This window comes from Ascaphus truei, chromosome 6 (assembly GCF_040206685.1).
Source record: "Ascaphus truei isolate aAscTru1 chromosome 6, aAscTru1.hap1, whole genome shotgun sequence".
Lineage (NCBI taxonomy): Eukaryota > Metazoa > Chordata > Amphibia > Anura > Ascaphidae > Ascaphus > Ascaphus truei.
In genome coordinates this window covers 110,147,732-110,174,840 of record NC_134488.1, presented here as the reverse complement: position 1 = coordinate 110,174,840, position 27,109 = coordinate 110,147,732, and the positions used below count along the sequence as shown (strand labels likewise).

Here is a 27,109-nt window from a genome sequence, read left to right as displayed (position 1 = left end):
AGGTTGCTGCTTTAAATGTGTTATAGTCCTTCCCGGTAAAGAATTTGTAAAATTAATAACGTTCCTATTTTAAGGATAGTAAAAGAAATGCTGCATATTTTGTAAATTGCCTATTGCTTTAAAGTAAAATATCCCACACAATGTTTACTCCCTCAGCCACTGCACCTATTAGATTGTAAGCTCTTTGGGACAGGGATTAATACATTCTACAAAGTGCAGTACCGCATTTGCTATGTAAAAATTAAATATAAACTTTGTTGGTAGGATTGATGCTTTGAATGCTCTGTTTTATTTTATCCCATCTTCCCTTTTCTGTTCGATGCTAATGTTCCTGGCATCAGCTTCCACTAAATGTCCTTGAAGACAAAATGTGTAGGTACTGTACGATGCTTGTAGACAGATGGAACACAAGGTAAAGAAGAGCAGGAGGTCCTTACCTGGGGGCATCAAAGCTGTCATACGATCCAACAGTGTAGTGTCTAAACAAACGCTTGGCTTTATCGCTCCGGCTCTCTGGCAAGGAAACAAAGGAACAGAAGTGAGAAGTGTGAGCAGGCTCAAAGGAACTTCAACAGATCTCTTTCCTACACTCAAGGCACTGCACTTGGTGCCCCAAAGCACCCCACACAGGCATGTGGGGGAGACTGAAGAGCTCATTAACAAAGCAGCAGACTGAGCTGGTGCTGGCCAATTGTTGTCCATATGCAAGAATATATTAGAGTTCCGCAATCCTTAAACATTAATGGTGCAAAATAGCAATGAGGGCTGTCAGTAAAGATAAAAAAAAATGCAAAAAAAATACACAAAGAAAAAGAAGGGTGAAGCCAGGGTATTAGGGCAGAGAAAATAGTATTTCTAGCACAGTGAATAAGCAGGGTTCAAAGGCTACATGTAGCGCTCTATATCAGTGTTTTTCAATAGGGGTTCCCCGGGCATCCAAAAGGGTTCGCTACAATTTTCAAATCATTTGAAAATTGTACCAAATACAGAAGAATCTACAATGTATCTGATCTCAGACGCGCTATTAGAGAGGGTTGGGGTTCCTTACAAAGAATCTGATCTCAGACGCGCTATTAGAGAGGGTTTGGGTTCCTAAGGCCGCGCCTATAGTGCTTTCAATGGCGACGGCGACACGACGGGTGACATCACCCGTCGCCACAGGCGAAAGTTATATTTTGCCGGGCGGTGGCAGCACGGGTTTCCTGACATTTGATTGGTTCAAGAGCCGTTACATGAGGCGACAGCCCTTGAAAAATCAAATTTTGCCGGCTACCAGTTTTCGCGATGGTGACGGCGCTCCGTCACATTGTCGCCGTCGCGCTTACTATAAGAGCACGCGGCGGCAATGCATTTGTTTTCGGGTGACGTTGTGTCGCCGTCACTGTAAGTGCGACCTTACAATGCATCTGATCTCAGACGTGCTATAAGAGGGTTGGGGTTCCTTACAATGCAGCTGATCTCAGACGTGCTATAAGAGGGTTGGGGTTCCTTACAATGTATCTGATCTCAGACGCGTTCATTATGGTACAACTCCCGAAACAAAAAAAAATTCTGCAATAAATCATCACTTTAATGTCCTCTTGACTTTGGGATGGATTGATCTGAGTGTGACGGATTCTCTGTTCTAAATAAAGTGACATACCCAAGGTTAAACAGAGCAGAAAGTGGACCTCAAACCTTCTGCTTAAGGGTCTAGTATCTAAATTACAAGGTAACCCCAATTTACTTCCTCTAGAAGCAAGAGGAAGGATAAGTAGTAGGTCTAACAGTAAGAAAGTACAGTGAAAATGTCAACCATAGTTACAGTATTTCTTAATCTTTAGCCCACTGGCTTATCCCTGAGAAAGAGAATACCAGCAACATAAAATGTAATGGGTTTTTATGTACAGTTTTCCTTTTTATATACTCATTTTATATCTTAGAGCTACATGTTGTATTATATATTTTTATACATAAGAGAATCTCAAGCTGAGTGAACGAACACAGAGCTCCTATCTCTAAATCAGCAAACACACCAAGCACATATGGACACGGCAAACTCTGTAGAAACCCATGTAAGAAAAACGTACCTTTAATATAATAAAACAAACCATAATAAACACACCAAACATCCCTGTGCCACCTACTGTACCCCTAACTCTGCTCGTGGCTAAATGCGCCTTCCTTTCAGCAGCAATCCCCTGCTTCAGCTGCAGTATGCTGTCAACCTATTTTATTATTTGTACACAAAAAATTCGTAGATTTGTATTGTTAGTAGTGGAGCAGGCGGTGCACTCTGAGTAATGTCATAAATTCACTACAACGATAGTAGATATAGTGGGGTTTTTTTCGCTTGTGTAATGATGATAGTCCTTTTACAGAAAGAAAAAGTATACCAACAATTTAAAATCGATGTAATGATATATGTACAAACCTGCCAACTGACTTCGGGTCACCGACAGTGTGATTGAGATTGAGGTTAGTCTCTGTTCATATTATACCAGCATACTCTTTCTGTTAAAGTGGCTAACATGAGAATAAAACAGACTGGATGACTGGCGGGCAGGTATGCACACAATGCAGTGATACATACTGCAGTCAGACTTAGAAGTGAACACCTGGAGTAAGTAATACCTGCAGGAAGTTTCGAGTTTAAGTGGGACAATGGAATACATGTAGAAGCAGCAGCACTACATGTAAATCCATCAGGCACCTGTCTGAAAATAATTTCTAGAAATAGGGTTCCGTATGAAAGCTAATGTGTGAAACAAGTGTACACAGTTTACAATTAAAAAATAAGTCCTTGGTTTTAATACATACCCCCTCCCCTTCTACACGCACAGGCCAACTTGTAACCACACGAGCAGCAAAGTCACTTAGACCAGGGGTGCTCAACTCCAGGCCGCAAGACCCCCCAAAAAGGGCAGCTTTTCAGAATATCCCAGCTTCAGCACAGGTGGCTCAATCAGAGGCTCGGTTTTCTATTGAGCCACCTGTGCTGAAGCTGGGATATCCTGAAAACCCGCCTTTGGGGGGGGGGTGTCTTGAGGACTGGAGTTGAGCACCACTGAATTAGACCACAACACAGATGAAAAGCAGAAAGAAACTATCTTAATTGACAATGCAGCTGTTAGTAATTGAGGCTAATGAGTCATGAGAAAAGACAAACAGCAACTGATCATCACAAATTGTGCAACTTCTCACATCCGAAAGTAAACAGAGAAATAATGTAGCCTGAGACGCAAGTTAAAAAGTGAACATCCACAGACGGGTCACACCAGTTCCCCTTAGTAACATATACTGGATTTGCATTAAAGTGAGAGCTCGTAGCCTTATACAACCTTGTTTAACATTTTAATGTTTGATTTACAACTCAAGAATTGCGGAATGGGAGTGATCATCAATCAGACACGAGTCCAGTACCTGAGAACTTTTTGCAGTAAATATGATGGTGATGGAATAACTTGATCTTGCCTATCCTTGTTATCAGATTAGGGCCTAGAATTTGGGGGCAGATCCCAGGGATAGGGCCAGGTGAGCTGTTGAGGAGAGGGTTGAACTGTCCAGAATAGGCAGGACAGATTTATAAGGGGTAGAGTCATGTTTTAAGTGGGAGGAGCTGTTTATCCTCCCATAATACTATTCTTGATGCTTTAATATTGTTTATAGCTAAATTAGTAAACCTAGGCTGAATAACATAAATGCAAAATCCACTGACTTCAATACTGTACATACTGCAGTAAAAGTGGTGCAATGATTTCCACATAATAGGGATTAGCTCAGTCATATGGCATTTTTAGGAAAATTCTCAATAGCAACCCTAGTTGTATAAATGTTTCTCTAAAGCTGAAAACTGCTAGATGATTTGACAGAAGACTGAAAAATGAAAAGTTAAGGTCCTTTCTGGAATTAGCATATTTTGCGGAAACAAGGCTTTATGCGCTGCTTGCAACGCTAAGCAATTCTAGGTTGCAGAATGAAGGGGAGATTGAAAAAAAAATGTCAGTGATGTGTAAAAGTTCCTATTCCTGAGAAATCTTGATTATGGGGCTTATCAGTATGGACTGAAGCAGCCTATCAGAGAAAACTGCTATTCAAGTCAATAGCATTTTTTAATCAATCGCAGCTTTGGAGCACATTGAATAAGGCCCTTAGGGGAAACGTTCATCTTTTCTGTCTTGCTTTCAAATATTTTCTGGGCAAGCTACCCTTCTACCTGAACAAGCTCCTCACCCCCACCACATGCAGCACTTATCACCTGAGATCTGACTCCAAAAGACTGTTCATGGTCCCAAAGTTCAGCAAATTATCCGTCCGCTTCTCCATCTCTTACCGTGCACCCCAAAACTGGAACAACCTACCGGAGACTCTCTCAGCCTCCACCAGTCTAAGTTCTTTCAAAATTAAGGCTGTCACATTTTAATCTGGTCTGTAACTGTTATATACGCCTATAATATATATTATCTCTAACTGTGCATGCAATGTCTTGTATATAATGTATACCCTGTTCTACTTACAGTAGCGACATATCTTATTGAACTAAATACCGGCGGCATGCCGGGATCTGCCCCAGCTGCCGCCAGTAATGCACGCGCGCCGCCGCGTTCCCCCACTCACCCCCCCTCCTCCATCGCGCGCAATTTACACACGCTTCCGGACCCCTGTACCCCTTCTGCTCTGCCACTCTGCTTCCCCGAACCCCCGCTTACCTTAATGTCATCTCCAGGGGTGTCGGGGAAGCCTGGGGAAGCCGGGGAAGACGGGGAAGCCGGGCGCGCATGTGACTGTGACGTCACAGTGCGCCGCCACGCGCCGCGGTTACCCGCTTCCCAGCCACATACAGCCAGCGGCTTTTGCTCGAATAAGAGCTGCCGCTGCTGTATGTAACTGTATTTGTAACCATGCATTATTTGTCATCTTAACTCTATGCCCAGGACATATTTGAAAACGAGAGGTAACTCTCAATATATTACTTCCTGGTAAAACATTTAATACAATATAAATATTCACTAAACTTTGATGTTCAGTGCATTGCCGAGCGGGTTTGCATGTTCTTACCGCACTTAAAAGAAATGTGTGTCAAAACGGTATTCACTAAGAAAAAACACAAGTTTTTTATAGTGCGATAAAAATATGCCACATCGCACTACTTTGTGTGGGTTTTTTTTTCCTTTCCCATACTTATCACACTACCTGTGTGTGATTAAACTGTGATTTCCCTCCAGCAGTCTGGAAGAGCCACACAGAGAGCGCTGCACCTCCCTGCACAGCTCTTACAGGCAATCGCGCCTTTTTAATGTTAATTTTAATAACAGAGTATTGTAGCAGGGGGGTTTCTGAGCTGAACCACATTAATTTCAGCCTCGGGGACCCCCTGCTACCTTAGTTACAGGCCCCGGTATCTCCTGTGTGTTTAAATGTCCCGGTCACGTGACGCGGGAGATTTAAACAATGCAGGGAGATACCGGCATTGAAGATAGATACCGGAAGATAGCCAAGCAGGTAGCATGCCTCCCTCCCTGATTGGCTGGCTTCCCTCCCTTTTTGATGATGTCACATCACTCCAAAAAAGGGAAAGCATCACATGGTATAGCTACCAATCCGATGGGTATACCATGTGATGGTTTTTTTTTTGCTGCAGTGACGTCATCTTAAAGGGAGAAAAGCATACCTGATTGGCTGGCTTCCATCCCTTTAAGATGACGTCAAATCCTTTAAAAAAATGGAAGCCGTCACATGTTACACCAACCAATCGCATTGGGGGTGTATCATTTGACATGCAGACAGAGGTGAGCAAAATAACCCCTCTCTGCTGGAAATCCATAAACTAATTGACACTTGCTTACTTGCTAACTCTGACACAGGGATTATTTATTAAACTGCGATATTGAGTGGAAACTCCCATTGTCTGTGTGTAGCAAAAATGTATCACTACTGTGGACCTGAAAATAAAAAAGACAGGGTATCCCATCTCTCCATATCATCAGACTTCAATCATTGACTCCACACGTCGCTGGGGAGTCATAAATAAGGGGAGACAAAAGACATCTGTGCGTTTAAGTACCAGTCGTAGTGTGCCTTGCCTTTTTCCTATTGCGGCCGTAGCGGCGCAACTCTGATAACCGCGGGCAGATGCAGTATATTTTTTTTTTACGGCATATGTTCCGGTATTTTAGCGCTTGTAATATTAGCATATTATTAGCGGTGTCTGCAATACTGCAATACCGTCTAAAACCTCAGATGGGCGTTCGCGAGCTGTTGTCTTCAAAGTCTAATACTGTAGCAGTTCAACCTACGTCAGTACACAGTCTGCGTGTGCGCGCGCAGTAATTGTAAATTTGCATATTTATACATGCATGTACAGTACAGTGCTGTATGTCTCATTTGAACATTGTTGAAACGCATAGGCGTGTACTGTAACAGTATCACATTTCGGTGTATACAGCGCTCTCCCCTCGCTCGCCCCCACACACACACAGGCTAATTTACTTCACTGCAGTATTTCAACTTCTTATCTTATCTACAGTACACCTCTCCCACACCATTCCTTTGAATGGGTGTCTTTCTGGTTTCAATCACATTCCTGTTATCACATTCCTGCGTGTGTAACGTATAGTCCAGTGCAGTGCAGAGCCTGGTTTGATTTATTCTGTGTTGATTATTAATGCTCATTGGGGGAAAAAAAAGTTAAAGAGTGAGTGACCTTTTTCTCGTCATTTTTTATTTTTATTTTCTCAACATGAACATGTGCCTGCCTCAACCATCTTGAATTACGATATTCAATCTGTGCTGTAGCTTTTGACTGCGACACTGTGCGTTTGACTGCACATGATTGATTTGGGTGATTTTTATGTATTTGGGGGTGTGGGGATCAAATTATTATGATGACCTGCCTGTCGAAAATATGTCATGTCTTTGAACTACAGTACAGCTAATCCTTCATGCAGCTTTACCCCCTCCCCCCCCGCAGACACACACAAGAGTCGCTCAAGGATTTCAACCTCTTATCGACACCTCTCCAAAACCATTCATTTTCAAAAGCTTGTCTTTGTGCTTTTCAACCTCTCTCAGACCATTCGTTAATTTTCCTATTGGCTTTCCCTTATGTTAATCTGATTATGTAACCAATTATTAAAAAGGTAACCAATTATTAAAACTGTATGTCTTCTTGAAGAATCCCCCCCCCCACACACACACACACACACACACACACATTCACAGTGAATTTAAAGTTCAAAGAAATAAAATCTTAATGTAATTAAATATGTAATTTATTTTATCATCAGGAAAGAAAAATACAAATAATCATTGAGAGAGGGGGGGGTTTGTGTGAATCATGACTGTAGATACACTATTGAAGTATGCAGAAGAGAAATAACAAAATAGTACAGCACAGTTGAAAATTGAGGGCCGGTGGATAATCATGAATAATGCACATTGATAATAATTAAAACAGTAATACAAATTTTCCGTCTTTATCTTCTTCCTCATTCTGTGTAGTTCATTGAGAGAGGGGGTGGTTTTGTGTAAATCATGACTGCAGTTTAGATACACTTAACTGTACACACAGTTCACAAAATTTACACATGATACCCCCTGTCCATCCTTTTCTCTCTGAAAATACAAGAAAAGAAAAAATGAGTGCAATTATGTGCATACTGTATTATGGCATTGTGTACTGTACAGCTACTCCATATTGGACTACAGTATGCAGATAGTACTGTCAAACTAGTCTATACTGGAACTAACGTATACTGTAACTACTGTTAAATACTTTGTAACCAGATGGCTAGTGCTGCTCTCTCAGGAAAGAAAAAATCTGTACCATACTTACCTGTATCATACTGTACTTGGTGTGCCTGTACTTAACATACTACAGTACAGTACTATACCATACTACCTACCTGATGCTTGCCCATTACACTCGATCACAATGGGCAACACAGTCGCAATATGGTCAATATATTTATTGCATCGTTCCACGGTGAGTACATCGTTCCAAAAACTCATTATGCCTTGCGCCAACTCATCCTTTTTGGAGGGTTTCACGACTTTTCTGATATGATCCTTCAGCTGATGCTAGACCATTTTGATAAGATTGAAGTCTGGCGATCTGTATTTGGAGGGGACAAAAAAGGACAATTAGTTAAAGAGATACACAGTAAAAACAGTGGTAAAAAATGAGACATGGTTATCGCACTTACTCCACTGGCGTCTTCACCCAGTTGATACCGCGCTCAAGAATATGCGCTGTTGATGCGGTGTGCTTCGGATCGTTGTCCTGGTTAGAAACGGTGACCATCTGGGAACTCACGTGTGATGTATTCCACAATCTCAGGCACAATTTGCTCTTGGAAAAAAGCTTTATTCATGATTCCTATAACAAGAAAAGAAAAGTGCCCAAAAAACTGCACACTCGTACAGTACAGTGCATAAGGCAAAAGTGTGTGACTTATTTTACCTTCAAAGATATAATATTAATATGCAGCAATATAAACAATAATAGATAGATATACTGTATTACATAGTAATATAAATAAACAGAAATAACTATATTAGATAGATCTATACTATATAGTAATATTAATATGCAGCAATATAAACAATAATAGATAGATATACTGTATTATATAGTAATATAAATAAACAGAAATAACTATAATATTAGATAGATCTATACTTTATAGTAAAATTAATATGCAGCAATATAAATAATAATAGATAGATATACTGTATTATATAGTAATATAAATAAACAGAAAAAACTATAATATTAGATAGATCTATACTATATAGTAATATTAATATGCAGCAATATAAACAGTAATAGATAGATATACTATATTATATAGTAATATAAATAAACAGAAAAAACTATAATATTAGATAGATCTATACTATATAGTAATATTAATATGCAGCAATATAAACAATAATAGATAGATATACTATATTATATAGTAATGTAAATAAACAGAAATAACTATATTCGATAGATCTATACTATATAGTAATATTAATATGCAGCAATACTGTATAAACAATAATAGATAGATATACTGTATTATATAGTTATATAAATATACTTACGCGTTAGTTACCGTTGGTGTTCTCGTGGGTTGTTTAGTCTTACCGTGTGCATGATAGCACACAGTGGTTGTTGGTTCAACGGGGCCAGAAGCAGCTAACCAGCGTTGGATATCTGCAATTCGTTGTCCACTCGTGTACATCTCCTTAATTCTCATGCTGAGATCTTTTGAAATCTTTTTAACAGGCATTGCTGCGAGTAGAAAGAAATACAAGCACAAGAATGTATATTCGATGTTTAGTCGATGTGTATTCAATGTGCAGTGAATCCACAAAATGGATGGTGTATTTATACGTTAATGACTCACATTAGAGTACGCCCACTTTTAACACCCGTACCTCGTCGCCATGTTTAAAAGGCTACACACTTTGCATAACCCACCACTCGATGATCTGTATCTGAACTTTCCCTTGTCCAGATACAGCCTTATGCCATCTGCTTCCATGGATCAACCCAGATTCTACAGACGCAGGAACCCACTCGCCTCTGCCGTGCCTGTCATGTAGAAAAAGCGAAAGGCGGCAGCCATTTCCAAGCCAAGGCCAAAGCGAAAGACTAAGGCTAATAAATAAAACCTTCTGCTGACCCCAAAGGCTAAGGGTTTTAATACACGTAAGCCTTATTATGTCAAGAAGAAATTCGGTGATGTACACGCAAAGCAAAACAAATGGCAGCCAACCCATCGAACCCGCAGGCCACTTCCTCGATTACGCTTCGACGACTCTGCCGCTGCTCTCCTGGAAATCCACAGCCCATCTTCTCCAATACTCGTCCACGACGCTGCTGCTGCTCTCCCGGAAATCCACGGGTCATTTTCTCCATCCTTCTTCGACGACGCTGCCGCTTCTTTCCAGGGAACCCCCATCTCATCCTCCATAGCACCCATCCACCCAGATGTCCACAGCACCCCATGCACAAGATCCAGCTCGTTAGACCACATGCTGAATGGGTTAAGTGTCGATATCCCCGGGAACTCTACTATGCTGGTAAAGATAGATCTTCTTTTAGAGACCATGCTAAATATGGATCAACGGATGGAGAAGATGGATCAACGGATGGAGAAGATGGATCAACGGATGGAGAAGATGGATCAACGGATGGAGAAGATAGAGACTGACATAGCGGGGATACATAATTTGCTCTGAGTTCATGCCCCTGAATCTCCGACGCCGGAGCAGGAGGTTGGCATGGATGGGATGAATGGGACCTTCGACCGCCTTCCATCACCAAGCGCACCCCCTCCACCAGAAGAATATGTGTACATGTATGCCGTTGACGAGGATGACATGACAACCCCGTCAAGAACACGGCAACCAAGACAGTAGGAAAGCATCCTCCCAGACAACCTACCCTCGCCCGCAGCCACAAGCACACCCGCTCCCAGAAGAACACCCGCTCCCAGAATCCAACCCACATATGCTTGCATCGATACGGTGCCCGACATCATTCTGCGCGAGCTGGCCAATCCACCCATGGAGAAGTATAGGGTGATGAGACACCATTAATGGCAGTTTGCGTCATACAAGGCATCGGCCCTGGAAGGACAATCTGGTGGGGATCGAATTTGCGTGACTGTTCAAATGTTGTTTATTTTTTGACTTGTTGCTTGTTTTAACATGTATTAATAAAGAAATGTTTTTACTGTTGTGCTGTAAATGTTTTGACTTTCTGTACTTTAATAAAGGAGATGTTGCGTGTTTTAAATTTTGTTAATAAAGAAATGTTTTTACTAACACCATAATGTTGTGCTGTAAATGTTTTGAATTTCTGTAATTTAATAAAGGAGATGTTGCGTGTTTTAAATTTTATTAATAAAGAAATGTCAGCTGATGAGGCTTGAAATCGTTTTGGTACATGCAAGCTTGCTGGAATCTGTACGCTAAATCCGGCTCAGGCTGCAGGTATCCGGGATGGGACAGACAGCAAGGGTTGCCGGTCACCAGGTTTTCACTGACGGTCGGACCGTTATTGGAAGCCGGTGCCGGCGCTGGTGCATTGCTTGCCTGTGACTGACGTTTCTTAGTTGGTTTTAACATGACCTTTCGCCTTTTGAAGTCTCCATGATCAAAGATACGAGAAAAATCTGGTGCTACACACCAATACCCTCCTTTAACACCGTGTGCGGGATCAATACGAAAAAAACACGGATCGATACATAACTTTTTCCTCATTGCACGCTTCCACACATGAGCATCTGGTGAAAATTTGTAAAAGTCATAGTTTTCGTCAAAATACTGATTAATTTGACCAACTGTTGCCATCTTATCATCTGTTGCATTATTCGCGGCCCATCAGCGTACGTTCTGTCTGGTTTTTGGAACATGGAGTGCAGTTGTGCACTCATCTCGGAACTCTCAGGGCAATAGAACACCAGACACTGCGCATTTAGTTTTTAATATGAAAAGCCTAAATTGATACATTATTATAACTTCTTCAGTACCAAGGTCAATTTACAATGGACCACTGTGGTATTTTTTTAAACATCTGCAAGTCGACACATTACTGAAGTGCATGCGCATTACAATTTATGAATATCTGCCACCTGGTGGATATGCGAAGAATTGCAACCAATTAAATCCTAACCATTATCAATAAACAAATCAATAAACACATAAACCGCGGGTGACGCCGGCATGGATGCAACATGAATGCGGCATTAACACGGTGAAGTGCGTGGCATTCAGAAAAAATCCCCGAAAAAATTCGGAGATGTCGGAGAATAAAAGGAGCCGCGGCTGTAATCTGGCAGGTAAAAATGAGCATTTCATGTAAAAAAAAAAAAAAAAAAACCTTTAAAAATGGTGTTACATTTCAGAACAATTCTCAAATAAGGATTCATTTACTGAGGGGCTACATACCATGAATACAGACTGTTTTGTACCCTAGAACAGGGTGCTCAACTTCAGTCCTCAAGCTCCCCTGAACAGGTCAGGTTTTCAGGATATCCCAGCTTCAGCACAGGTGGTATAGACTTCGACTGAGCCTCTGATTGAGTCACCTGTGCTGAAGCTGTGATATCCTGAAAATCTGACCTGTTGGGGGGAGCTTGAGGACTGGAGTTGAGCCCCCTGTTCTAGAATATATACTATTAGCTAAGAGTATACACAGAAATCATGAGATTTTCACAAAACTACAAAGTTCTAGTAGTTTTTATTGATCCTGGACAAATAAAGATTTGTCATAAGATACCTTTTGTTGCATCATTAAACGATTTCACAAACTACAACAGGTTACATCCGCTACGATGTTTGATTTTTTTCACAGTGCAGTAGATGTAAGGCTGTAGTTTTCTTTGAGACATTATCGCAGTTCAGGTAATGTCCCATCTGTACAGTAGGTGTAACCGGTTGAACTTGGTCTGGTTACAGTATGTAAAGTCATCACTTAATTCCTGATTGTTCTTCAATTGTCAAACAACTATATAACTTTATCTTCAGGACAAAATATATTTAATTTTTTAAGCTGTTGAACTTCTGATTGTCACGATGTTCTTGAAAGGTTGAAGGGTACTTTGTTAAAGAGTGCGGTTTTGAAGAATCCTGATTTTGATACACCCTTTATTCTGTCCACCGATGCTTCTTTGGATGGTCTTAGAATTCACGTTGTTTTGTTACAACGCGAATCCCTTATAACGCGATGCAAGTGTGGCTCCAAATTTCATATTTATGAATACTTTACAACACAATTATTGGTATCTTAAATACTTTATTGTACGATGCATACAATTGTACATTATTTTTAACGCGATCCGCTTATAACACGATGCGATTCTTTGGACCCCAAGCACAGCGTTATAAGGGGGTTGAGCTGTAGTTCTCTTAATAAGGCTTAACGTAGGTACCCAGACTTGAGTTTGTTGCACTGAAGTGGGCAGTTTGTGACAAGGTTAGACATTGAAGGAACATGCTTTTATGGTCTGGAATATTGGAGGACAACAGGCGGCCCAGGGGCCTCATGCCTCCCTTGGGGGCGTTACAGTGACTCCCAACCGGAAAGACCAGAGATATTGTTGACATGGATTGTAGCTTCTCACTGCTCCCTCAGCTTTTAATGATAGTTTGCTGATAAATACTGCTCCTCTCATTTGCTAATCACTATTGTAAAAAGAGGAGCCGGACAGTATTCACCAGCACGCTGGCATTATGCAGCTGACCGGAATGGGGAGAAACTCCTACATGTGGCTGCAACAAAGATGCAAAATAGTCAAGAACAACATAGGTTCAACTGGTTACACAGTCACTTCTTTCTGTGCGGAAAGAGATTGCTAGGCTGCAGGTCAGGGTTGGTTTTGTGTATCCTCTTGCCTCACACAGGCACCACTACCTCGAAAGCCTCCCAAGAGGAGGGTGGTCTGAATAACTGTGAGCTCAAGGAGGATGAGACTCGCAGGCAAATCCCACAATCGGCGGTTATTACTGACCGAGTCATGCTCAAATGAAAATCAGGACTGGGATGTAGTTATGCCAGGTTATACTCTATTTTAGATGTAGCCCTTTTCTGAACCCTCCCAAAGGAACTACTGGTCACTGTACAACACCTGCGGCTCCCGAAGATCTGAGCCTCCGCAAGCTGGGAGCATGGGGTAACACTTATACACTTACGTAGCGCCTCCACTTACCCAGGATCCCCGTGATGTGAGATTCCCCTGGGCAAGAAATACAACAACACACATATATGATGCAACCAGTTTTACTATAACATGATGCACAGTAACTTATCACTCTATCTTATAGCAATATAACCCAACACATATATCCTTATACTATAACGGTATAACCTTAGTGGCTCGTCCACTCATCAGGAGTAACGTCTCTGTCCCCTCACCGCGTGCCCCACACACGTGCCCATGTATAGTACTATTGGTATAGGCTCAGTTCTTTAACCACTCGCTCAGTGTTCCTAAAGAGTTACGCCTAAGGCGGGATCAGCGCCTGTTGACCGGTGTAGGTGCACTTGATGTTATAGTACCTTCCGGTCATGGCGGTGACCGGTACCTCTTCGCAAAGGGTCAGATGAATCAGCGGTCCGCCTCCTGGGTCTCAATGTCCAGCCGTCTGGTCCCAGACGACTCGTCAGCAAACCTGCTCCGCACGCTTGTCTCTTAGTCCCTAGCTGTCTACACAGTAAGGGGTGATGCTCGCTATCACTATGGCCGTCCCTGCAGCACAGCAACCTTCAGTGACTTCAGGGAACACTCCTAGGGGCCTACGGGGTAGCCTGTCCTATCCAGGTGGGTCACTGACCCCCTGCACACTGGATCCCCTCTGACTAACTCAACCTAAACCTGCAGCAAACACACTGCACTCACACAGTACCTGCAGCAACCGCATTGCACTCAACCGGTACCTGCAGCAACCGCACTGCACTCAACCGGTACCTGCAGCAACCCACTGCACTCACACCGTACCTGCAGCAACCCACTGCAACCAACCTGGTACCTGCAGCAACCGCATTGCACACAAACACTGTGCCTACTTGTCAGCGCTCACAGCACTGCCAGCCGTGACACTGACAAGACTGCACACTCACACCTAAGGGCAGGGTCCCTAACCTAGAGGCCGTCCTTGCAGTACCTACCCCCTACCCTGGTGGGGATTGGGGCCTGCCTGGGATCTGGGGAACAACCTTACCTGGCGTAGGAGCCACTTGCTCCTTACCCCCTTCCTTCCCCTTCCTGCTCCCAGCTCCAACTGCCAAACATGGTCCCCGCAACATTGTAGCCTTCCTCCACAGGAGAAGCTGCAAAACCCTATTTGCTGGCTGGCTGCACGTGATGTGGGTGAAAGGGCAATCCCCAGAGGCTGCTGGGAATTGTAGTCCACTCAGGACCTCTTTAGCATTGGGACCGCGTGCGTTACCCTTACTGCGCATACGCGCGACCAACGCCCACGCTCGCGCAACCTGTCATGGCGGCCCCCGCTAGCTGGGTGTGCTGCAGAGCCTCGGAGGGCTACATGGGGGGTCTCTGGGGCTGAAAAGAGACCGGGGTTACATAGAAAAGACTGGGTATGATGGAAGGAAGGAGGAGTTGTTCTTTATATGAGGGAGAATACAAAAGCCACTTTAATACAAGGTACTGGAGAAACGTCTGAGAAACTTTGGGTATCCCTAGAAACTGGTGAAAAGGCTGTTTTCCGTACGTCGTGATCTTCAGACCTTCAAGACAGAGGAGGAATTGAATAGGGTTTAAATGGAAGACATCACAAAGGTGGCAACTAAAGGATAATTATGGGAGACTTTAATCTGCCAGATGCGGACGGAGGTGGGTCTGTGGCAGGTTAACACAGAAAGCACATCCTAGATTTGTTGCAGTGTATGACTCTGCAGCACATCACTATTTCTATATAAGACCGCCTGGTGTGTTTTTTTTCTTTGTATTTAAGGATTTAGGTAAGGTTTAACTATTTTTTGGGGTGCACAGATACAATGTTTTTTAGTACATACAGTAACATTTACACCTGTGTGTGTTGCACATTCCATTTGTTTGCGCCAATATATCTGATTAAAACAATTTTTTATGCTTGAGGTGAAAAAAACGAGTACACAGATGCACACGAGCACAATATAATGTTTAATTTCCATCAGGCTACATACACCCCCTTACCTCCAGAAGGACATAAATAAATTAGTTATTGTGCAAAGACGGGCTACTGAAATGGTACAGTACATGGTCTACATCAGTGTTTTTCAACAGGTGTTCCTAAGAACCCTTGGGTTCCCCAGGCACCCCTAAAGGGTTCCCTGCAATTTTCAGGTCATTTGATAATGGTACCAAATACAGAAGAATTTACAATGCATCTGATCTCAGGCGCACTATTAGAGATGGTTGGGTTTCCTTATAATGCATCTGATCTAGTGTTGTATCGAGTCCTGAAGTTTGCCGGGTACCGGGTACCAGGTAAATGGGTCAATTTGCAGGCCGGGTACCAGGCTGGGTAGCATTGGCTTACCTGCAGCCGGCGACGGAGGGTGAGGAAGACCGCTGCGGAGGGTGAGGACGGCTGTCTAATAGGAATGCTCCTGCTACGGTCACATGGTTCCCCGGCTCCCACCAGCATCAGCGGTGTTCCTGCTGCTCCTGTTGGAGGAGTTCCTGCATACTTCCTGTTATCACCGCGAGCACGCCGGGCTGCTGCTTCTGCTATTCCGGATACTACACAGTCCCCTGCCGGTCACGTGACCACCCACCGTGTCGGAGCTTTCACGGGAAGGGCTGGCGGTTGGACGGATCACACAAGGATCGCTTGGAAACGGCATCACACACTCCTCTCTAACGTGAGTCTTTTTATCTCCACCTTGCTAGTGCTCATAGCTGAGCCAGTTGTTGGAAAAGACTGTTGATACTTACACATTTGGAGTTAGCCGTGACTTTTCCTGAAGAACTGTATTAAGCTATATGCAGCAGTTATTGCTATACTTTTGAGCGCCTGGTGGGTTAACCCCTTGTTCACCCGTTTGCATATACAGATGAACAATGACGTCTTCTGCTGTCACCGCTACCAGGACGTCTGCTGCTGCTCCCACAATGTCGCCGCGGTCCTCCTCACCCTCCGCAGCGGTCTTCCTCACACCTCTGCCGCCGGCTGCAGGTAAGTGTTGAAGTCTTTTTCAGCTGCTCTGAAATTACCCGGCGCTGGGGTCCGAGTATCTGATCTCAGGCGCACTATTAGAGAGGGTTGGGGTTCCTTACAATGCATCTGATCTCGGGCGCACTATTAGAGAGGGTTGGGGTTCCTTACAATGCATCTGATCTCAGACGCGCTATTAGAGAGGGTTGGGGTTCCTTACAATGCATCTGATCTCGGGCGCACTATTAGAGAGGGTTGGGGTTCCTTACAATGCATCTGATCTCAGACGCGCTATTAGAGAGGGTTGGGGTTCCTTACAATGCATCTGATCTCAGACGCGCTATTAGAGAGGGTTGGGGTTCCTTACAATGCATCTGATCTCAGACGCGCTATTAGAGAGGGTTGGGGTTCCTTACAATGCATCTGATCTCAGACGCGCTATTAGAGAGGATTGGGGTTCCTTACAATGCATCTGATCTGAGATGCGCTATTAGAGAGGGTTGGGGTTCCTTACAATGCATCTGAGCTCAGACGCGCTATTAGAGAGGGTTAGGATTCCTTACAATGCAGCTGATCTCACACGCGCTATAAGAGAAGTTGGGGTTCCTCAAAATCTCACATTATAATTAAAGGGTTCCTTAACCAAAAAAGCTTGAAAACAACTTCAACTTCCTTATGTCATAAAACTTATCAGCAAAGACTAAAGGAGCTCAATATGTACAGCTTGGAGAAGAGAAGGAAGAAAAGGATGTGATTGAAACTTTTAAATATATAAAGGGTTTCACCTAGGTACAGGAGGGAAGCATATTTCAAGAAAGAAATAATTTTGAGTTTTGTGGCCCATGAAGTATATCATGTTACCAAGTATATCAAGTATAATACAGTACCAGTACACCTACTGTACCACTGACCTAAAGGCAATGAAGGAGAACACTCTAAGGGAGAGAGGGAAGTTTGGGATTAGTCTGTTCACTTTATTTGCACTAGAGCAAAAAAGGCTTGTGTGCTGTGCGGTGCTGTGCGGTGCTGTGCTGTGCTGTGCGGTGCTGTGCTGTGCGATGCTGTGCTACATTCAAGCAGATCACTACCAAATCATTTTTATCACTAGCTTTAAGAAATTAAAATAGTAATTTCAATAAAATTCTAACCCATAATTATAATAATAAATAGATTATTGCACACTGTCTGAGACAAAATTACATACTGTATTGTTAAAATGTAAGTGTCCAGTAAAAAACAAATGGAAAGATACTCCCATTACCTTCAATTGGAGTTTATTTATGAGATAGATCTTCACTATCACAGTTTAATGAGTAACCACCATAGTGTTCTGTATTATTATGCTAATTTCTATTATAGAGAAAATGGTTTACTAGTAACACTTGGTCCTGACACTTTATGACTATCATATATCACATAGAGCATAGAGGTTCCCAACGCCAGTCCTCATGGAGCACTAACAGTGCAGGTTTAAGGCTATCCTCATTAGCACAGGTGGCCCAATCCTTTTCGAAGGAACCACCTATGCTGAAGCAGTGGGTATACTTAAACTCTGCACTGTTAGTAGTCCTTGAGGACTGGAGTTGTGAACCTCTGACATAGAGGATGCTCTTTAGATGAAGCCATTCCATGCAAAGACATACAGTAATACACAGACACAGCTAACTCTTAATAGGAACCACAAATAGATAAGCTGAGACATCCAGCTTTGATTCAGATGCTTCAGATATGGAGGGGTGTGCTCACTCAGTAGCCTTTACTAATTCAGAGTGAAACCAGAGTTACAGAGGCTATGAAGACAGAGGATATAAAACATATCCCTCAGGGCATCACACATTGAGGAATGAAGAGCAAAACCCCACAGATACTATTCCCTTTGGAGTACAACAGTGTAAGAGGACTAGAAGATCCAAGAAGGGAAGATGGGCCCAGTTTGGCAAGCAAGAGGAAAAAGAACTTTGAAATATTGATAACAACGTGATCAATATTTCAGGGTTTGACTTAACTATGGCACAACTCTCCCCCCTTAACACGGGTATTAATTTTGCCCCCCATAACAATTTCTGATTGTTTGAAACAATGATTAATGTCTAGAAGTTTACTAGAAAACTTTCTCGCAAAAAGATTTTTGCAGACAAAAATATCTCAAATTCTGAACATATTGTAGCCAGTGACAGACTTACCTTCTGCCGCCTGTAGGCTGGGGGGGGGGTGGCCCCCCTCCTTAGCATATGACATCACGATGTCACATGATGCCGTCACATGCCGCCGCGTTGTCATGGCAATGTGGTGTCATGTGGCCGCGCATCACGAGAGCCTGCTACGGAAAAGGTAAGACACACACATACAAACAAATGGCTTCCCCTTTGGGCAAAAGGATTCAGGCTTTAAGAAAAAAGTCATGAATTTTGTCCCAATTTTGCTGTATATCACGACCTTTGTGAAACTTGTGGAGAGAGATCTTGGTATCTTGGCTGTAGGCTTTACCTTTGCACATCCACAGTTTAATATGGTTTGACTCCCACTTAACATTCGGGATGCACATTGATACTCTAACATCCAAAACCTATGCCAAACTAGGTGAACTTTACAGGAACAAATCCTCCCTAAGCCTGCTGATCAGAAAGCATATCGCACAGCAGATGCTAATGCCAATTATCGACTATGGAGACATAGTATACGGCTCGGCACCCCAAACCCACCTTAGCAAACTTGACACCCTCTACAACTCAATTTGTCGTTTCGTTCTCTCATGCAACTACAACACACATCCCTGCGAAATGCTCAAAGAACTAGATTGGTCATCACTTGAGTCTAGGTGCAAAGTTCACCTTTCCTGTCTTGCCTTCAAATACTTTCTGGGCAAGCTACCCAGCTATCTGAACAAGCTCCTCACCACTACCACATGCAACACTAATTAGCTGAGATCAGACTCCAAAAGGCTGTTCGTGGTCCCAAGGCTCAACAAAGTATCCGGCCGCTCCTCCTTCTCTTACCCTGCACCCCAAAACTGGAACAACCTACCGGAGACTCTCACATCCACCACAGTTTAAGATCTTTCAAAACCAAAGCTGTCTCACATTTTAATCTGGTCTGTAACTGTTACATACGCCCATAATATATATTATCTTTAACTGTGTATGCAATGTTTTGTATATAATGTATACCCTGTTCACTTATGTAACTGTATTTGTAACCATGTATTGTTTGTCATTTTAACTCTGTGCCCAGGACATCACTTGAAAACGAGAGTTAACTCTCAATGTATTACTTCCTGGTAAAACATTTTATAAATAAATAAAATAAATACAGTAATCTATCCAAGAATAAGTTTAAAGAGTAATTATTATGTGTTTAAAGAGCATATATTATCACAGTAAATAATGCAGACATAGTTGTTCAGCTAGCACCTGACCAACAAAAGGAGCCTCTCCGACAACTTGGGGATGGTAATTCCTATTCCAAATTGTGGAAAGATCCTACAATTCATTTTCTTTCAGAAATTAGGGAATTATTGGAAATTGGCAAAATATGCCATGCACTTGTACGGAATACGACTTTTTATATTGTCATTATCAGGTGATACCAATCTTTTATCATCTCGCAAAGATCCATAAATCCTTGATATGCCTTCCTTTCAGACCCATCATTTCTTATATTGGATCTTTGGGAAATTATCTTTCGTGTTTATGTAGATATGTATCTTCAGCCTTTGGTAAAGTCTCTTTCTTTTTTTTTTGTGGGATACAACTGATCTTCTCCCTTCATTGGAGAATTTCAAGTAGTCCAATAAATATTTACGGGTCACTATGAATGTTACTTCCTTATATACTATCATTGACCACAAACAAGGGTTGACTGCTGGTTGCCATTTATTTCCTTATGAAATCTGATGAGTCCATTGCACAACGCACAATAATTTTAGATTCAATCAAATTTTTACTCACACACAATTACTTCTTATTTGATTCAAAATATTTTTTACAAACACGGGGTACCGCAATGGGCATTTCTTTTGTCCCATCTTATGCCAATTTATTTATGGGGTTATGGGAATCCACACACATTTTTGGTGATAGTAACAAGTAACGTGACCATATTGTTTTTTTTTTTTTTAAACATTGATGATTTGATATTTATTTGTGGTGAGGATTCTAGCACTCTTGTCACATGTATACAAACACTCAATAAGCATGATTATAAAATACTTTTCACTTTCGAGCACCAGTCACCCCATTTACTATGAAGATCTTTTACTGTATATAAACATGAATTGTGAGATTCAAACAGATGTTTACCATAAAATGAACTCCCCAAATACCTTTTTAAGAGCAAACAGCAGGTCTTTAATTAGGGGCATTCCCAAGGGCCAATTTCTTAGATTGAGGCGCCTCTGTTCGAGTGATGAGACTTTCCTGGAACAGTCAAGGGTCCTGGCCACCAGATTTGTATTGAGGGTTGCAGGGATACAGATATTAGAAATGCTTTCAACCATACTTATTGGACAGGTAGACTGGATCTTCTCTCTCCCAATGATCACGAAAGGAGGGCAAGATATTTTCACAAAGATATAAATTTGAAGAGAGTGGATTTCCCCCACTCCCCTGTTATCTATTACTTGAAATAATAAGCAAACTCATCAGATCAGATCCGTTATCGAAAAACACGTTGAGCTTAGATTAAAAAAAAAAAACTCAAACCTTTTCTGATTTCAAACCTGTTTTGGCATCACATCTATCACCCAGACTCTCTGACTCTTGTTCAAAGGTGAGTGGCCAACTGGGGGTCCTGAGTGGCTTTTTTAAAGTGTAGCCTTTGCTAAATATGCCCCCTTTGCCAATCTGATAAAGACCCTTAAATGTAGAGATATGAACACCGATTATAGGACCACAAATGTTCATCAATTGCCATACAAGTCATGTTGTATATTTTTTTTCATGTGGCTGCGGAAAAGGTTATGTAGGAAGAACAATTAGACAACAAATTGAGGAACATATTGGTTCCATTAAAAAAGAGGATGTAAGACATCCGGTATCTAGGCATTTCACCAATTGCCCCCATGGGGGGGCTAAATAATCTCACGTTTTCAGCGATTTAACATATTCACATCCCATTGATGGAAGGGCCAGGCTCAATTTGCTTAACCGGCGTGATGTGTTTTGGATCTTCGCGCTGGGTACCTTAACTCCACCAGGTATCAATCTAAATTGGGAACTCCAACATTTTCTATGATGGTAATTTGCAATAATAATGAACTATAATGGGTTTAATAATAAATACACAGCTGCCATACTCATTATATAATATTTTTTTTTACAATACTTAGCTGACTTAATTTTTCTTAGAATGTTGTAGATATATTGTTGTTTGGTATAATATCCGGGATATTTTTGTTCCCTTTAGTATACTTGAAGGAGATTATGTTAATACGAGAAACAGTCCCCTATATTTTTATTGATCTTGTTTCCCTGTGTGTTCTAAAAACATATATTTCTGATTGTACGAATAATATAAAAAAAAAATGAAATGTCCATAACGATGTGGGTTTTTATATGCTGATACATATCCTACATTAAAGATATATGGCTCTTTCTGGCATTAGAGACTTCTGAGTTTAATACTGTAGACGAATACAATGTATACGTCCATAACATAAGCAGACATCATCTGGGACATATGTTTATATTCAATCTCAAAACTGAAGGGATTCCAATTATATGGGAATAAGTAATTAAATTGACGATTACCATTCAATTGCTAAGATGCTAGCAATAGTGAGGTATTGTTTTTGTTTACAATTTAATTCCCATTGGCAAGGTATTTTTATGCATACTTTATGTTGATACTTTGGTTTTATTTAGTCATGCTTTGTATTCATTCTATTGGTTTGTATATAGTTATCCCCCACCATAACTGATGCCATTTCCTGGTCGGTGTCACCTTTTTTTTATCTTCCCACTTATTCAGGCGTCCATCTGTATCCTTGTTTCGAGGGTGGAATTTCCAGTCTGGGAACACTAAACCACAATAACGGAAGTTATGTATGTCATTTACTCTTTGGCAAAGCACCAACACGGGCGCGAAACCTGTTAGAGGTTCAACCTCCTTCATTACCAAATGGTATTAAATAAATATTTTTATCAACACTTTATTGGCACTCCAGCACTTTATTCATTTTACTGGGCATCACCATTTATCCCTATTTTCGCTTTAATATGAATCACCCCTTATTCGACAATTCTGACTGTAATGGAGTCATAAGTATGGTTCCGGCGGGTTCCAATCCCAACCCATGGGCAATTACTGTGGTTGGGACCCCAAAGTGCTACAGTACCTGTCTTTCATTCCCTATATTTTTCCTCTCTCTCTCTCTTCTTGCTGTCCTCACCAGCTTATTACAATATTCAGAAGAAAGCATAACAAAATCAGACCGGCTATAAATTTGGGACATTTTTCTGTTGTGGCCAGTTTGATTTGGCATTTTCTCTACAAATTCATTGCTGTCCTGTTAAATTCAGGACAGCTTTACTCCACTTCTCTTTAGTCTCTGGCTCCCATGCCTCCTTAACTGATTGGTATTAAGATATTAGGGCATATTTGCTGTGTGGTGCTATCCCATACGACACATGCAGGTGAATGGGAAAGGTTTCTACTGGCGTTAGGTGTCTTATGAAATAGCAATTGGGCCATTGTGCCTACTGGTGCTAAAGTAATAAATACGGCATCCATGGCTCTAAACAAAAGTCAGAAGGAGAAGCAGGCCACAAAACTTAATAGGAGAAGAGAAGCCTACTGTGTGTGCTGACAAATGGGTGAAGATGGCGGTACATGCGACCCGGTAATAGAAGCTGGACCAGAACTGTTAAAAATGATTTATTGAGGCTTCAACAAAAACACATCACTCCAGACAGCAACCTCTGGAACTTTATCAAACTCTCGCAGGACGTGGGAGTTTTGAAAACCGGCCCATAGGCAGGTAAGTATCTCTGGATGTAAGGTGTCCCCAGAGCTGAAATGTGGTTCAGCTCCTGAGACCCCCTGCTTCAATTCTATGTAAAAGAAAAAGGAGGGCGGGGAAACAGTCAGCTTGGATTGCTGCTTTAATATGATATGTGTATATAGTTCCTTGCAAACTTTTTACAGTATAATTTACCTGTAAGTGCCTCTATCCTGTACTGACACACAGTAGCAAATTCCTATTTTTCTACGCCAAATGTCGGAGCGTTTGTTACCTGTATGCCCAGTTGTTGTCCCTACTGTGCCAAGCAATTCTGGTCATGCCAGCACTGAAAGGGTTATGGCCCATGATGTTCCTGAGATAGCCACGAGGTGGAAGCAGATCCATATATTACTTGAAGATCATTCTAAAAGCCACCAGGTGGGAGTAGAGTCCCAGTATTAGGTTTAATTACTCATTTTTATGAAGCTGAACACATTCACAGGCCAGGGCAGCGCAAACTTTTGGGGCTGCGCCCCCCCTGCCTGCTCCCCCAGGTGCTCGCGCCTCCCTTACTTTTTTACTGGCGTCACATGACGCTGCGGGTGATGTCACATGACCCCGTTTCCATGCCAATGGGCTGCAAATGACGCCGCGGGGTCAGGTAACGTCACGTCACATGGCCCCGCGGCGTCATTTGACACTGCGTTGCCATGCCGACACGGAACAACAAGGCTCCTGAATCCCGGCAAGTAGGTTGCAAAGGCCCGCGCATTTCATTTAAATGCCTTGGGGAAGAGTGCAGGGCCTCTGCAACCGCCTGCGCCCCCAAAAAAATAATCCCCCCCCCCCCGCACCCATGCACTAGGCAAATATGATTACTCTGAGCAAAGATGGATCTGATTTACTCCCTTGTGGTAAAGGCACTGGTCTCTGAGCTGGTGGTAGCTGCATTAACAATGTGATCTATATCCTGTAGGAATAAATCATTGTTAATGCAATGCTTCCTCTAATGCTTTTTTGTGTGTATCAAGGGCAGGCATCAGGAAGGAAGGGGAATGTCATTTTCTGCTACATTTAGCAGGACAAATGACCTAGTTAACATAAAAGCATATATCTACAAATATGTCACATAGTAGGTGAGATATTTTTTTTTAATGGCTGCTTGAACTGCAGCTTTAAGCTATCTCTTGTATCTGCCATCACAGCCTCCATGGGTAATGAATTCCACATTGTTACTGCCCTTCCTGTAAAGAACCCTTTCCTTTCTTGCTGGTGAAATCTCCTTTCCGCCAACCTTACGGAATGACCCTGTGGCGTTTGTACTGCCCCTTGGGATGAATAGTTATTTTGAAAGCTCCTTGTATTCACCCCGAATAAGCAGTATTAGCATGTACTGTAGTTAATATATTCCCCTCTTAGACGCCTCTTTTCTAATGTAAACAAATCTAATTTAGCTAGCCTCATAAATAAGATTATCCTTCCCCTTTACACATTTGGTGTCTCTTCTCTGTACTTTTTCTAGCTCCAAAATATATTTTCTAAGGAGTGGTGCTCAAAACTGTACTCCATATTTAGGTGTGGTCTTAATAATGCTTTATAGAGGGGTGTAATTATGTTTACTTCCCTACCTCTATTCCCCGTTTAATGCAAGATAAGATCTTATATGCTGAATAATTTTCTAATTCTGCATCCAAATCTGTCTCCTGTTTTTGCCACAAGTGGCTCACTTTAACCACCCACTGATAATGAGAACTGATTATGCCTCTTGTTTGTAAGAGGACCCATTTCCTGTTCTGGCATTGGTCGGCAACTGGCTGCTCCAGCAGTTCGCTGTCCCGTTCTCCCCAGTGCCGTGGGCTGATGATACTGGCGTGGATCGGACTTTTTCCCCACTACCTCAGCAGCTTAATGACAGTACACCGATTAATACTGGCCCACTGCTTTCCTGTGACAATCACTGATACCCAGTGTAAGAGAGAGGGACAGTATTCCCTGGCGTGCTGGCATTAAGCGGCAGACCGGAGCAGATAGAAGCTCATACCCACGGCTGCAACATCCCTTCTTCCTGTGTACCATGTGTGGATAATGTGCGGCCCTTTTGAGGGCTCAGGGGCCTCACATGTGGCCCTTCAAGTATATCATGTTACCTACCCCTGTGTTAGAAGGTCAAACAGAGATGAGCAGACTACTTTGTTTACTTTAGAGGAGGCAATGTCTTTTTTTTAGGTGCAAAATAGCCACTAAGAAGTGAAAACCTAAATGAAGCTAGAACTGCTTCCCAAGTTCAAACTTACCATGGGTACCTCTATATTTAGTATATCTCTGAGTAATTATTTAGATGTAGGTTTTACTAGGTTAAAAAGTTCCAAAAATCCCATGAGTACTTATGTATGTCTTCGAGGCAGGAAGCGGAGTTTGATACAGTTTACACGTTTAATATGTTGCTTCCTGCTGGGGGTCTGAACAGGGTTGCCACCTTCTACTGAAGGCTAAACTGGAGACAACATTTTTAAATCATCCTCTGGCAACTTTCCGACATCCTCCCGGCATCTCCCCCTGCACCCCATTGCCATGCCTTGATGTTCCACAGCGTCAAGTTGCCATGACAGCGGGACGCCGTTGTGGCGCTGAGATGTCATGTGATGTAACGTTGTCATGGCAACGTGGCGCCACATCACATGACGCTGTGACATCACGTGGCTTTTCCGTTGACATGGCGATGCTGCACCATTTGACGCCGCAATGCCATATTGACAGGAGTTGAAGGGGAAGATGCAGGGAGGATGCTGGGAGATGCCGACACCTGGAGGTTTACTGAGCCCAGAGATACATGGCCAAAACCCGTAGTCTGCGGGTCAAACCCAGAGCGGTGGCAAACCTGGGTCTGAGGAAGAGGGGAAGCGGGGAGCTATGGTTATCATAAACCTGGCAAGATCTGGCATTTCTTACAGTATTCATAAGAGCCCTTGCTTTTCGGTGTTCCATATTTGGGGGTTGAGGCCTTGCTTACATGTTGGCAAGTACCTTTCCCACTTTAGCCGGCATATTGTTCAAGCTTTCATAGTATGGATAAACCTACCAGCACAATTGCCACAATGCATCTTCCTGAACCCCCTTTTGCCACCTTCCCGCCACTTTGAGGCAGGGAGATGAGGATCTGTATATATACTCTCATACACACACACATAGAGGGCGGTCTTTTCAGTTGGAGGAATGTTAAGAACGTGAAACTTCATTTTTAATCAGTAACTCTGCATGTGGGCACTGGCTTTGGGTGGTGTCAGATAGAGGGGGGAGTATGAAGAGGCACGGGGTCTGGAGGATCTGAAGGGGTATGATATATTACTTAGGGCCAGGCCCGTCAAACTCAGAATAGCTTGGGTGCCAATTCTTAAATTCAACTGCAAGACTGGGGACACACCATCAGAGGGGCAAAAGGAAAACAATTTAAATAAATACTAACTATAACCTGCGTGTTTTTTTTCTTGAGCTTTACTTATTAGAAATATGTAAAAGTATCTCGCAGACACCCCC

General features: G+C 42.4%; 1 protein-coding gene across 4 annotated transcripts in view; it reads right to left on the bottom strand.

The window, feature by feature from the left end:
- The window catches only part of SHANK1 (SH3 and multiple ankyrin repeat domains 1), a 278,275-nt gene that overhangs the window by 73,643 nt on the left and 177,523 nt on the right, over window positions 1–27,109 (bottom strand). For all 4 annotated transcript variants that reach the window (XM_075605770.1, XM_075605769.1, XM_075605773.1 and 1 more), the window contains exon 14: window positions 438–513. In XM_075605770.1, the coding sequence (XP_075461885.1) occupies window positions 438–513 (76 nt within the window). The remainder of the gene's footprint in view (window positions 1–437; window positions 514–27,109) is intronic.